This window comes from Salmo salar, chromosome ssa11, assembly GCF_905237065.1.
Source record: "Salmo salar chromosome ssa11, Ssal_v3.1, whole genome shotgun sequence".
In the NCBI taxonomy this organism is placed as follows: Eukaryota; Metazoa; Chordata; class Actinopteri; order Salmoniformes; family Salmonidae; genus Salmo; species Salmo salar.
This window is the reverse complement of record NC_059452.1, coordinates 57329576-57344583: the sequence shown is the minus strand read 5'-3', so window position 1 is coordinate 57344583 and position 15008 is coordinate 57329576. Positions and strand designations below refer to the sequence as shown.

Below are 15008 nucleotides of genomic sequence, written 5' to 3'. Positions count from 1 at the left end.
CTGTATCTCTGACTTACATTGAAGATGATGGCAGGGGAAGGAGTGTAACGCTTCAGACTGATATAGGACAAGATCTTTACCATGTGACCCTCTCTTCCTGCCACATAGGTCAACCTGAGGTGGGATAGAGCACAAACATGTTAGTTTAACATAATATTGGCAATATGTTGAACCTGAATTTTGTTTGCTTTCTTTTCACCATTTTTAACCTCTGCTTGTGCTCTGTTATTTTAGAAAAGCAGATTAGATCTGTTAAACAATTTGTGACAACTGCTGATATAAAAAGGGCTTTATAAAATACATTTGCTTGATTCAATTTTATTAGCAAAAACAAAAATGTCTTCCTGAAGTTGTCCATTTACCTGCCGGCAGTGAAGCAGCTCCCATTGGCCGCTCCGAAAGTGGAGAAGACGACAAACACAGGGACTACCCACGACAGGGGGTACAGCACTCTGTCACCAAAAGTCTAAGGGTCACAAACAAGTCCCTCCCAGGAGATGGGGAGAAAATAAATAAAATGTAATTGTTTGTTGTTGAAAAGAATGCATCTTGTTCTTGCTAAGGGAGATATGATATGAGCCAAACCAATGGCTTCCTCTGTCTCCGTCCCTCTCTGTCTCCATGATGACCCTCTTACCACAGCGACAGCGGGAGACTGCAGTAGTTCTGTAGGGGTCATGGCGCTGAAGTAGGCAATGTTGACCAGCACATAGCACACAGACACCAAGGGAATACCAATGATAATGGCCAGGGGAAGGTTTCTGTTAGAGAGAGAGAGTGTTAGTGTGAGAGAGAGACTACAACCAACACATAGTACACAGTGTCATGACGTTGCCCTCTGGGTTTTCTATGCACCATCCCCCGACCTCTATACTTCTGACACAAGGCTGTGTGAAGGCGGTCGTAAATTCCAAATGTAATGTCCTGCCTCATGGCCCCAGTATAAAGAGACAGAGTGGTTTCATGGAGAGAAGAAAGGATTCTTCCACCTCACAGAATTGGAGAACCAAACGACATTTATGTTCCGGAGAAGGTATAAAAGATCGGTGAAGAATCCAGCTACGAACTGGTCCACGTGGTACAATTTTGTGAGGCTCATTAGAGACAATATGGCCATATTACCATACTAAGGTTTATATACTAGCCTCAGCGATGTGACTTACATCTAATGTTTGTATAAAATGATTTAACCTGTTAGGGCTAGGGGGCAGCATTGACACGGCTGGATAAAAAACATACCCGATTTAATCTGGTTACCACTCCTACTCAGTAACTAGAATATGCATATACTTATTACATATGGATAGAAAACACCCTAAATTTTCTAAAACTGTTTGAATGGTGTCTGTGAGTATAACAGAACTCAAATGGCAGGTCAAAACCTGAGAGATTCCTTTACAGGAAGTGGCCTGTCTGACCATTTGTTGAACTTGTTTTCCATCTCTATCATTTACTAAGGATCTCTGCTCTAACGTGACACTTCCCACGTCTTCCATAGGCTCTCAGAGCCCGGGAAAAAACAGAATGTCGTCATTCCAGCCCCAGGCTGAAACACATTATCGCCTTTCTCAAGTGGCCCATCAAGAGACACTAGCTTATGCGCGTGACCCCGACCGCCCCCGCCTTTGGGATTTTTTCCTCTGTTTGCCGAAAAGGAGATTCCCTGTCGGAATATTATCACTTTTCTACGAGAAAAATGACGTAAAAATTGATTTTAAACAGCGGTTGACATGCTTCGACGTACGGTAATGGAATACTTTGAATTTTATTGTCAGGAATTGCGCCAAGCACGCGACACTTCTTTACTATTTCGGATAGTGTCTGGAACGCACGAACAAAACGCCGCTATTCGGATATAACGATGGATTATTTTGGACCAAACCAACATTTGTTATTGAAGTAGCTGTCCTGGGTGTGTATTCTGACGAAGACAACAAAAGGTAATGACATTTTTATAATAGTAAATATGATTATGGTGAGTGCTAAACTTGCCGGGTGTCTAAATAAGCGAGCCCGTGATGCCTGGGCTATGTACTTAGAATATTGCAAAATGTGCTTTCACCAAAAAGCTATTTTAAAATCGGACATATCGAGTGCATAGAGGAGGTCTGTATCTATAATTCTTAAAATAATTGTTATGCTTTTTGTGAACGTTTATCGTGAGTAATTTAGTAAAATGTTAGCGAATTCCCCGGAAGTTTGCGGGGGTATGCTAGTTCTGAACGTCACATGCTAATGTAAAAAGCTGGTTTTTGATATAAATATGAACTTGATTGAACAAAACATGCATGTATTGTATAACATAATGTCCTAGGGTTGTCATCTGATGAAGATCATCAAAGGTGAGTGCTGCATTTAGCTGTCTTCTGGGTTTTGGTGACATTATATGCTGGCTTGAAAAATGGGTGTCTGATTATTTCTGGCTTGGTACTCTGCTGACATAATCTAATGTTTTGCTTTCGTTGTAAAGCCTTTTTGAAATCGGACAGTGTGGTTAGATTAACGAGAGTCTTATCTTTAAATGGCTGTAAAATAGTCATATGTTTGAGAAATTGAAGTAATAGGATTTTTAAGGTTTTGAAAATCGCGCCACAGGCTGGCAGTGGCTGTTACGTAGGTGGGACGAATTCGTCCCGCCGGTCCCATAGAGGTTAACCTCTCTAGGGTAGGGGGCAGTATTTGCACGGCCGGATAAAAAACGTACCCGATTTAATCTGGTTATTACTACTGCCCAGAAACTAGAATATGCATATAATTGTTTAGGATAGAAAACACACTAAAGTTTCTAAAACTGTTTGAATGGTATCTGTGAGTATAACAGAACTCATATGGCAGGCAAAAACCTGAGAAGATTCCTTACAGGAAGTGCCCTCTGACCATTTCTTGGCCTTCTACACTCTCTTTATTGAAAACTGAGGATCTCTGCTGTAACGTGACACTTCCTACGGCTCCCATAGGCTCTCAGAGGGCGCCAGAACATTGAGTGATGACTTTGCAGGTCATGGCTGAAAAACAGTAGCGCATTTGGATAGTGGTCGATCTGAGAACAATGAGACTGGGGGCGCGTGCAGGAGACGACTCCATGTTTTTATTTTTTCGTCTTTGAACGAAAACAGGGTTTCCCGGTCAGAATATTGTCGCTTTTTTACGAGAAAAATCGCATAAAAATTGATTTTAAAAAGCGGCTGACATGCTTTGAAGTACGGTAATGGAATATTTCAATTTTTTTTGTCACGAAACACGTCGGGCGCGTCACCCTTCGGATAGTGTCTTGAACGCACGAACAAAACGCCGCTATTTGGATATAACAATGGATTATTTGGGACCAAACCAACATTTCTTATTGAAGTAGAAGGCCTGGGAGTGCATTCTGACGAAGAACAGCAAAGGTAATAACATTTTTCTTATAGTAAATCTGACTTTGGTGAGTGCTAAACTTGCTGGGTGTCTAAATAGCTAGCCCTGTGATGCCGGGCTATGTACTTAGAATATTGCAAAATGTGCTTTCACCGAAAAGCTATTTTAAAATCGGACATCGAGTGCATAGAGGAGTTCTGTATCTATAATTTTTAAAATAATTGTTATGTTTTTTGTGAACGTTTATCGTGAGTAATTTACTAAATTCACCGGCAGTGTTCGGTGGGAATGCTAGTCACATGCTAGTCACATGCTAATGTAAAAAGCTGGTTTTTGATATAAATATGAACTTGATTGAACAATACATGCATGTATTGTATAACATAATGTCCTAGGGTTGTCATCTGATGAAGATCAAAGGTTAGTGCTGCATTTAGCTGTGGTTTGGATTGTGACATTATATGCTAGCTTGAAAAATGGGTGTCTGATTATTTCTGGCTGGGTACTCTGCTGACATAATCTAATGTTTTGCTTTCGCTGTGAAGCCTTTTTGAAATCGGACAGTGTGGTTAGATAAAGGAGAGTCTTGTCTTTAAAATGGTGTAAAATAGTCATATGTTTGAAAAATTGAAGTTTTTGCATTTGAGGTATTTGAATATCGCGCCACGGGATTACACTGGCTGTTGAGTAGGTGGGACGCAAGCGTCCCACCTAGCCCAGAGAGGTTAACTCAGTCATCGGCACGCCCCCAGGGACACAGACAGGACAAGGCGTCATGTGACAGCCTTTTCTATGTTCAGTATAAAACCCCCACCCAGAATTACTTTCTTTAGACCAGCTTATCTCAGAAGAGAGAGCCAAGGTTTGACCATGCATTCCTCGACTGAACTTTAACCATACCACGTGGTTAAACTTTTAGACTATCGATACCGACAGAATAATAACAAGTCTTTGATATTAATTGCTAGTCTGCAGCTAGAAATTCGGTATCATTGAACGCGAAACTGACGAAACATACATTCTATAACGACATGAACGAATGTCGTTTTGAAAGATCCATTCTAACCGAGAGAAAGAGAACGCGGACATAAACTCTCCAACAGGACAAAAACTCTCCAACAAGGATCCCGATGACACACTGAGCGTGTGGCTCAGTTGGTAGAGCATGGTGTTGGCAATGCCAGGGTTGTGGGTTCAATTCCCACGGGGGACCAGTACTGTATGAAATGTATGCACTCACTACTGTAAGTCGCTCTGGATAAGAGCGTCTGCTAAATTACTAAAATGTAAATGTAAAAAAATGTAAATATATATTGATTGCAATTGTTCCCGAATGAGTGAGCGTTCATGTGCAAAGGCTTAGCATGTTAATATTTATCAACTCTGTTGTGCCTTCTCCGCTGCCCCCAACCCCCTTGTTTGTTTAACAAGTCGCCATGCCGGTTTAGCCCACTAGGGAACATTCCTCCACCATTTCTTTGTAACGATAACCACTGTTTGTATGCTTTCTGTGAATTACTTAGTTTAGTAAATAAATGATTTTAAGACAATTGATGTATGGATGACTTAGTGAAGACTGGGTTCGTGCAGATAACAATTTACGACGTTTGGAATGAGACTGGACGCGAGGTAAAATACACCATTTAAACCAGAAGATAATCGGTCAGATACTATAATATATAATGTTATAATATAGGAAAGTTATATTAGGAAAATTATAACTTTGTAATCTGAATATTTTCCTTGGTGCCCCGATCTTCTAGTTAACCTCTATGGGCTAGGTGGGACGCTTGCGTAACAGCCACTGCCAGCCTGTGGCGCGATTTTCAAAACCTTAAAAATCCTATTACTTCAATTTCTCAAACATATGACTATTTTACAGCCATTTAAAGACAAGACTCTCGTTAATCTAACCACACTGTCCGATTTCAAAAAGGCTTTACAACGAAAGCAAAACATTAGATTATGTCAGCAGAGTACCAAGCCAGAAATAATCAGACACCCATTTTTCAAGCCAGCATATAATGTCACCAAAACCCAGAAGACAGCTAAATGCAGCACTCACCTTTGATGATCTTCATCAGATGACAACCCTAGGACATTATGTTATACAATACATGCATGTTTTGTTCAATCAAGTTCATATTTATATCAAAAACCAGCTTTTTACATTAGCATGTGACGTTCAGAACTAGCATACCCCCGCAAACTTCCGGGGAATTCGCTAACATTTTACTAAATTACTCACGATAAACGTTCACAAAAAGCATAACAATTATTTTAAGAATTATAGATACAGACCTCCTCTATGCACTCGATATGTCCGATTTTAAAATAGCTTTTTGGTGAAAGCACATTTTGCAATATTCTAAGTACATAGCCCAGGCATCACGGGCTCGCTATTTAGACACCCGGCAAGTTTATCACTCACCATAATCATATTTACTATTATAAAAGTTTGATTACCTTTTGTTGTCTTCGTCAGAATGCACACCCAGGACTGCTACTTCAATAACAAATGTTGGTTTGGTCCAAAATAATCCATCGTTATATCCGAATAGCGGCGTTTTGTTCGTGCGTTCCAGACACTATCCGAAATAGTAAAGAAGTGTCGCGCGCATGGCGCAATTCGTGACAATAAAATTCTAAATATTCCATTACCGTACTTCGAAGCATGTCAACCGCTGTTTAAAATCAATTTTTACGACATTTTTCTCGTAGAAAAGCGATAATATTCCGACAGGGAATCTCCTTTTCGGCAAACAGAGGAAAAAATCCCAAAGGCGGGGGCGGTCGGGGTCACGCGCATAAGCCCAGTGTCTCTTGATGGGCCACTTGAGAAAGGCGATAATGTGTTTCAGCCTGGGGCTGGAATGACGACATTCTGTTTTTTCCCGGGCTCTGAGCGCCTATGGACGACGTGGGAAGTGTCACGTTAGAGCAGAGATCCTTAGTAAATGATAGAGATGGAAAAGAAGTTCAAGAAATGGTCAGACAGGCCACTTCCTGTAAAGGAATCTCTCAGGTTTTGACCTGCCATTTGAGTTCTGTTATACTCACAGACACCATTCAAACAGTTTTAGAAAATTTAGGGTGTTTTCTATCCATATGTAATAAGTATATGCATATTCTAGTTACTGGGTAGGAGTGGTAACCAGATTAAATCGGGTATGTTTTTTATCCAGCCGTGTCAATACTGCCCCCTAGCCCTAACAGGTTAATTACAGTTAAACGACTAATCAGTTTAATCGCGTAATAATAATTCATTACAGGGAGTTATTTGATAAACATGTCTTCAGTTTAATGGTGCCCAAAGACACAACAGACACCAAGGGAATACCAATGATAATGGCCAGGGGAAGGTTTCTGTTAGAGAGAGATAGAGAGAGAGTTAGTGTGAGATAGAGACTACAACCAGCACATAGCACACAGACACCAGTGTTAGAGGATCATGTAGCACACAGATGGAGACAGAGACAGAGAGTTGAGAAATCTCGTTGTCGTCCTACCAGTAAAGGCAGTGGCGCGTATTCATGGCGCGTGAATGCCAAGAGAAGCCAGGCTTCCCCGAAAATCAGACCAATAAAACAAATACAATTATTAAACAATGTATCTTTTGTCTCTGTTTTCATAGATCTAACCACTTGAGAATTAAAGGAAAATGATCTCATCTGAGAAATCAAATTAGCGAGGGAAACAGAGCCCCTCTGTCTCAGTATGTGTAGCAGATGTATCTGATGCTGTCTGGCCAAAATGAGTATGACATGTTGCCGCCGCAGCATATGATTTTACTTCACCTTTATTTAACCAGGTCGGCTAGTTGAGAACAAGTTCTCATTTGCAACTGCGACCCGGCCAAGATAAAGCATAGCGATTCAACACATACAACAACACAGAGTTACACATGGAATAAACAAAACATAGTCAATAATACAGTAGAAAAAAATAAAACAAAAAGTCTATATACAGTGAGTGCAAATGAGGTAAGATAAGGGATTAAAGGCAATAAATAGGCCATGGTGGCGAAGTAATTACAATATAGCAATTAAAGACTGGAATGGTAGATGTGCAGAAGATGAATGTGCAAGTAGAGATACTGGGGTGCAAAGGAGCAAGATAAATAAATAAATACAGTTTGGGGATGAGGTAGATACATGGGCTGTTTACAGATGGGCTATGTACAGGTGCAGTGATCTGTGAGCTGCTCTGACAGCTGGTGCTTAAAGCTAGTGAGGGAGATATGAGTCTCCAGACTCATGACTGATTGACAGACGCCAGCGAGCATTTGACCTCACTTGATATTTAAAAAAAATTAAAATAATTAGCCAATCAGGATTGAGATGAGCTCAACTGTGGACAGTTCTGGTGCAGCAAAACCACCCCACAAGGGAAGCCACTTTGGATTTGGCTTCACACCAATCAAATCACATCCTAGGCAAAAACGTCATCATTGTCAGAAAGAACTTGTCTGTTTCTGGTCTGCTTGTGTTGATGCAGTAGCTAGCTAGCTAAATTGGCCCTTCCTATAAGCCATGGACACGGAGATTTGGACTTGTGGTTTTTCCTTAATTCTCTGTACAGGCCAATGATTATAACAGCGATTCTGATCTAGCCATAAATTCACACGTTGTGCCACTGGCCTGAGACGATTGATGTTCAATATGTAGCCTAGATATAGTAGGCTCACGTTAACTAGCTAAATAACTTAGCTGGTTCATTGTTGCCCAGCGAGGAAGCTAGTCTAGTATGTATTTTAGCCAGGTAACCACAAAAACTAAAAGGGTGTACTTCTCTCTGACAGAGTCGTAGACCATGTTGTGAACATGAAAGAGAGGAGGATGGTACTGGTGTTCAACTACCGTAAATTCCGGACTATAAGCCGCAACTTTTTTCCCACGCTTTGAACCCCGCGGCTTAATATATGGATTTTTCACGCTTTCAAAAAAAAAAAAAAAAAAAAAAACACATTCTGTGACGTGCTCAGTTTTTTGGCGGCATGAAGCTTTCATTAGACCAATGAAATTGCCGAACGGGTTAAGGTCAAACAACTTTTTTGTTTATTGTTTAGATTAAATCGAGCGCTCTCAAACTTCCCATCATTCAGATTACGGTAGTCATTTTGTCACCCTCATCATGGCAAAGACACGGAGAAATGCATATGATGCAGCTTTCAAGTTGAAGGCGATTGATCTTGCTGTTGGAAAAGGAAATAGAGCTGCTGCACGGGAGCTTGGTCTTAATGAGTTAATGATAAGATGTTGGAAACAGCAGCGTGAGGAATTGACTCAGTGCAAAAAGACAACTAAAGCTTACTGCAAATTATTTATTTTTTGTTACAAGCCGTGTTTCGTTAAAGCCTATTTATTTTTGTTACAAGCCGTGTTTCATTAAAGCCTGTGTAAAGTTAATTTGTTTCAATGTACCGGTAGGCACCTGCGGCTTATAGACATGTGCGGCTAATTTATGTTCAAAATAATACATTTTTTTTAATTCAGTGGGTGCGGCTTATATTCAGGTGCGCTTAATAGTCCGGAAATTACGGTAGTCTACAAATAGGGTGAGTCAACACACACACACACACACACACCCATCAGTACCATGGACAGCCACATGATATTTATCTATGTTGATTGGACTAAGTTGTTTATGTTCTGGTTAGGTTTGTTAGACTAAGCTGATTATAGCCCAGGTGATTTGATGATGTTTAAATGGTACAGGAATAGTGCAGGCAGTGCTCCTGTTGTCTTTGTGTTGACTTGCTGTAACTCTGTGGTTCCTAAAATCACTAGTTTAGTAAACTGTTCGGAAACATTAACTTGCTTGAACGTGCTGAAGGTCATGTAACTGTTTGTTACGTGAAATATTTGCTTTAATTGTGGACTTGTGGTTCATACGAAATGTATTCCTCCACTGTGTGACTTGTCTTTTTGTTGTCACGGGCCTTACTGTATATCACGGCGGTGTATAAACTAATGGGTTATAGAGCAAACAACGCAATTATCACACAGGTTGTAATATGGCTTTTTAACTGGATTGGCTTCCTCAGTGACACTACCCACGCGCGCACGGCTTCCTCAGTGACACTACCCACGCGCGCACGGCTTCCTCAGTGACACTACCCACGCGCGCACGGCTTCCTCAGTGACACTACCCACGCGCGCACGGCTTCCTCAGTGACACTACCCACGCGCGCACGGCTTCCTCAGTGACACTACCCACGCGCGCACGGCTTCCTCAGTGACACTACCCACGCGCGCACGGCTTCCTCAGTGATATTACCCACGCTTGGCTTCCTCAGTGATATTACCCACGCTTGGCTTCCTCAGTGATATTACCCACGCTTGGCTTCCTCAGTGATATTACCCACGCTTGGCTTCCTCAGTGATATTACCCACGCTTGGCTTCCTCAGTGATATTACCCACGCACTGCTACTAGTGAGCAGTATATGAGGCACTCACTGCACTGGTAGCCACTTTGGACAGGATGAATGACAGTGGAAATCCAGGCTCAGTAAGGCTGCGTCCCAAATGGCACCCTGTTCCTTACATAGTGCACTACGGTTGACCAGGGCCCATCAGGGAAGAGGGCGCCATTTTGGACGCACCCTAAAAATCGTTGTATGGACACTCACCTGTATGGGTTTTCCAGCTCCTCTGTTATAAAGTTCAGCTGATTCCTGAGAGACAACACGTGTTTACAGAACCACGTTTAAACAGGTTTTATTGAGGAAGTGATAAGAACAGAGAGATAGGATGCATCCCCAATGGTACCTGATCCCCTACTTAGTGGACTACTTTAGACTAGAAAGCCACGGGCCCCCCCCGACCAGAGCGCCACGGGCCCCCCCCGACCAGAGCGCCACGGCCCCCCCCCCGACCAGAGCGCTACGGGCCACCCTGACTAGAGCGCTATTGGCCCCCCTGACTAGAGCACAAAAGTAGTGACCTATATAGGAAGTAGGGTGCCATTTGGGATGCAGGTGTAGTCTTACCACCCATCGTAGGCCCAGAGCCCGTTGTAAAACGCCAGTCCAATGGATCCAAAGGAGGTTGAGGCTCCTTCAAATGGGTTGGACAGATTCTCAGTGTTTCCTGGACACAAACGTGACAGTATATACATTTTAATATTCATACTTCTGACCAGGGCCCATAGGGTGTACCCAAAAGTACTACGGTATAGAGTGATATTTGAAACTTCCGCATGATAATACAGGGTGGGTACTGGAATAAATGGCAAAGATTTCATCTCAAATGGTACCCTATTCTATACAGAAGTGCCCTACTTTTGACCAGGATCCATAGGGCTCTGGGGGATCCGTTGGGCTCTGGGGGATCTACAGGGCTCTGTAGTGCTCTGATGGCTCTGGAGGATCCATTCTGCTCTGGGGGACCTATATAGGGCTCTGGGGAATGTATAGGGCTTTGAGGGCCTCTGAGGGATCCTTAGGGCTCCTTAGGGCTCTATTGTACAATCCATGTGTGCATAGCTTTTACAGACTTACCCATTAAGACTCACAGCTTTAATTGATGCCAAAGTTGATTCTAAAATGTATTGACTCAGGGGAGAGAATACTGATGGAAATTAGACAATGTGTGTCTTTTTTTAGATTTTCAATAAATTTGCAAAAATGTCTAAAAACATGTTGTTTTCACGTTGTCATTATGGGTTAGTGTGTAGATGTGAAACATTTTTTTAAATCAATTTTGAATTTAGGCTGTAACAAGAAAACGTGGAATAAGTCAAGGGGTTTGAATACTTTCTGAAGGCACTGTATGAACAGAGGATTATACACATGTAATGTTTTAGTTTTTATAAAGTAGCACTTCTATATTTAACCTGGTGGAACCAGTCTTCTGTCTACAGACCAGTAGCCCGGTGGGACCGGTCTCCTGTCTACAGACCAGTAGCCCTGTGGGACCGGTCTCCTGTCTACAGACCAGTAGCCCGGTGGGACCGGTCTCCTGTCTACAGACCAGTAGCCCGGTGGGACCGGTCTCCTGTCTACAGACCAGTAGCCCGGTGGGACCGGTTTCCTGTCTACAGACCAGTAGCCCGGTGGGACCGGTTTCCTGTCTACAGACCAGTAGCCTGTTCTATAGTGTTCTACCCTATTCCCTATTTAGTGGTCTACACTATTCGCTATATAGTGTTCTACTTTTGATGCAGGCCATAGGGCTCTGGTCTAAAGTAGTGCTCTATGTATGGAATGAGGTGCCATAGGGCTCTGGTCTAAAGTAGTGCCTTATACAGGGAATTGGGTGCCATTGGGCTCTGGTCTAAAGTAGTGCACTATATAGGGAATAGGGAGCCATAGGGCTCTGGTCTAAAGAAGTGTAAAGTCGTGGCCAAAGGTTTTGAGAATGACACAAATATTAATTTTTACAAATTTGGCAATTTTCATATACTCCAGAATGTTATGAAGAGTGATCAGATGAAGTCCGTCTTTACCATGCAAATTAACTGAATCCCCAAAAAACATTTCCATTGCATTTCAGCCCTGCCACAAAAGGACCAGCTGACATCATGTCAGCGATTCTCTTATTAACACAGGTGTGAGTGTTGATGAGGAAAAGGCTGGAGATCACTCTGTCATGCTGATTGAGTTTGAAAAACAGCCTGGAAGCTTCAAAAGGAGAGTGGTGCTTGGAATCATTGTTCATCCTCTGTCATCCATGGTTGCCTGCAAGGAAACACGTGCCGTCATCAATGCTTTGCACAAAAAGGGCTTCACGGGCAAGGATATTGCTGCCAGTAAGATTGCACCTAAATCAACCATTTATCGGATCATCAAGAACTTCAAGGAGAGCGGTTCAATTGTTGTGAAGAAGGCTTCAGGGCACCCAAAAAAGTCCAGCAAGCGCCAGGACCGTCTCCTAAAGTTGATTCAGCTGCGGGATCGGGGCACCACCAGTATAGAGCTTGCTCAGGAATGGCAGCAGGCAGGTGTGAGTGCATCTGCACGCACAGTGAGGCGAAGACTGAGGATGGCCTGGTGTCAAGAAGGGCGGCAAAGAAACCACTTCTCTCCAGGAAAAACATCAGGGACAGACTGATATTCTGCAAAAGGTACAGGGATTGGACTGCTGAGGACTGGGGTAAAGTCATTTTCTCTGATGAATCCCCTTTCCGATTGTTTGGGGCATCCGGAAAAAAGCTTGTCCGGAGAAGACTAGGTGAGCGCTACCATCAGTCCTGTGTCATGCCAACAGTAAAGCATCCTGAGACCATTCATGTGTGGGGTTGCTTCTCAGCCAAGGGAGTGGGCTCACTCATAATTTTGCCAAAGAACACAGCCATGAATAATGAATGGCACCAACACATCCTCCGAGAGCAACTTCTCCCAACCATCCAGGAATAGTTTGGTGACGAACAATGCCTTTTCCAGCATGATGGAGCACCTAACACAAAAGTGATAACTAAGTGGCTCGGGGAACAAAACATCAATATTTTTGGTCCATTGCCAGGAAACTCCCCAGACCTTAATCCCATTGAGAACTTGTGGTCAATCCTCAAGAGGCGGGTGGACAAACAAAAACCCACAAATTCTGACAAACTCCAAGCATTTATTATGCAAGAATGGGCTGCCATCAGTCAGGATGTGGCCCAGAAGTTAATTGACAGCATGCCAGGGCGGATTGCAGAGGTCTTGAAAAAAGAAGTGTCAACACTGCAAATATTGACTCTTTGCATCAACTTCATGTAATTGTCAATAAAAGCCTTTGACACTTATGAAATGCTTGTAATTATACTTCAGTATTCCATAGTAACATCTGACAAAAATATCTAAAGACACTGAAGCAGCAAACTTTGTGAAAATTAATATTTATGTCATTCTCACATCTTTTGGCCACGACTATACTATAAAGGGAATAGGGTGCCATTTGGCAGACAGACAGAATGTGTAAAGTACCAACCTTGTGCCAAGAGGACGATTCCTGCCACTACGATGACCAGGATGATGAGAAGCTTGGCTGCAGTGAAGAAGTTCTGGACATAGCTGGCTAGCTTCACACTGAGACAGTTCACCAACACTATCAGAACTGAAGAAGGAGGAATGTATTATTAATCCATACGAGACAGAATTTGGTCTTCCGCTGTAGTCAACCCCTCCGATACGCACACACGCACGAGGCTGGAACAATGAGCAGCTACTAGTGTACTGCTAGTGTAGTGCCTGGTGAGCAGTTCAGGGGTTAAGAGCCTTGCTCAACTGAAGAACAACAGTTGATTGTATCTAGGATACTAGAGGAGCAGGAGGCGGGAGCAGGAGGCGGGAGGAAGAGAAGGAGGAGGAGAAAAGGGGAAGAGGAGAACACAAGCAGGAAGAGGACGGTGGAGGTCAAGTCTTTAAATTAATCTTTACTCGATCCCAGGCATCCTCTCTTCTCAAAAGGTATTGGAGAAGGTCAGAGGGGAGGGACCTTGGATCTTCTTCTCCAATATGATTGGATGCAAGGAAAGACAATTTAGAAAGAGCCATGGTTTTAATTCAGTCCATTCAGGAAGTGCATGCCAATTGTTTTCTACTAGGATTTTTCATAATTCTAGAAGTATTCACACTCACGTATGCACGCTGCAGCCAGGCACTTGGTGACCACAATGGGAGGAGTGCATCCTGGGTAGAACGGCGTGGAGGCGTACTCTGCAAAGCTTAGGGCGATGATGGCAAAGGAGGAGGGCTTTAGGACCATGATGGTGCTCCATGAGTAGAGGTAGGCAATCACTGACCCAAAGGCTTCCATTAAGTACGGGTATTCCCCTCCAGACTTAGTGATCATGGTGCCCAGCTCCGCGTAGCACAGCGCCCCTGCAGGCAGACAGACAGGCTCAGAGACAGACAGTTGACACTAGTTCTACTGCTGCTTCAGGGGATTTCCTTTCAATTTGTCCAATTAAGACCAAGACAACCAGGTAAGTTCCTAACGAATCAATTAAGACCTAGACAACCAGGTGAGTTCCTAACTAGTCAATTAAGCTCTAGACAACCAGGTGAGTTCCTAACTAGTCAATTAAGACCTAGACAACCAGGTGAGTTCCTAACTAGTCAATTAAGACCTAGACAACCAGGTGAGTTCCTAACTAGTCAATTAAGACCAAGAAAATTGACCAGTTAGAAACTCACCTGGTTGTCTAGGTCTTAATTGATTAGTTAAGATCTCACCTGGTAGTCTAGGTCTTAATTGATTCATTAGGAACTTACCTGGTTGTCTAGATCTTAATTGATCAATCAAATGTTATTAGTCGCATGCGCTGAATACAACAGGTGTAGACCTTACAGTGAAATCCTTACTTACAAGCCCCTCACCGACAGTGCAGTTTAAAAAAATATGGATAAGAATAAGAGATAAAAGCAACAAGTAATTAAAGAGGAGCAGTAAAAAAATAACAATATATACCGGGGGTGCTGGTACAGAGTCAATGTGCCGGGGCACCGGTTAGTTGAGGTAGTATGTACATGTTATTAAAGTGACTATGCATAGATGCCAACAGAGAGTTGCAGTAGAGTGGAAAGGGGGGGGGGGCAATGCAAATAGTCTGGGTAGCCATTTGACTAGATGTTCAGGATTCTTATGGCTTGGGGGTAAAAGCTGTTTAGAAGCCTCTTGACCTGATCAACTGCAGCCCCGTAGATGAGAATGGGGGCGTGCTC

General features: G+C 42.9%; 1 protein-coding gene across 2 annotated transcripts in view; it reads right to left on the bottom strand.

Annotated features, from left to right (window-relative positions):
• LOC106592435 (b(0,+)-type amino acid transporter 1) overlaps positions 1 to 15008 on the bottom strand; it is a 32452-nt gene that overhangs the window by 11600 nt on the left and 5844 nt on the right. For both annotated transcript variants that reach the window (XM_045689781.1, XM_045689780.1), the window contains exons 3-9: positions 13923 to 14165; positions 13273 to 13398; positions 10350 to 10449; positions 9990 to 10034; positions 638 to 761; positions 363 to 466; positions 18 to 114 (exon numbers count right to left, since the gene is read on the bottom strand). In XM_045689781.1, coding sequence (XP_045545737.1) covers positions 18 to 114; positions 363 to 466; positions 638 to 761; positions 9990 to 10034; positions 10350 to 10449; positions 13273 to 13398; positions 13923 to 14165 — 839 coding nt within the window. The remainder of the gene's footprint in view (positions 1 to 17; positions 115 to 362; positions 467 to 637; positions 762 to 9989; positions 10035 to 10349; positions 10450 to 13272; positions 13399 to 13922; positions 14166 to 15008) is intronic.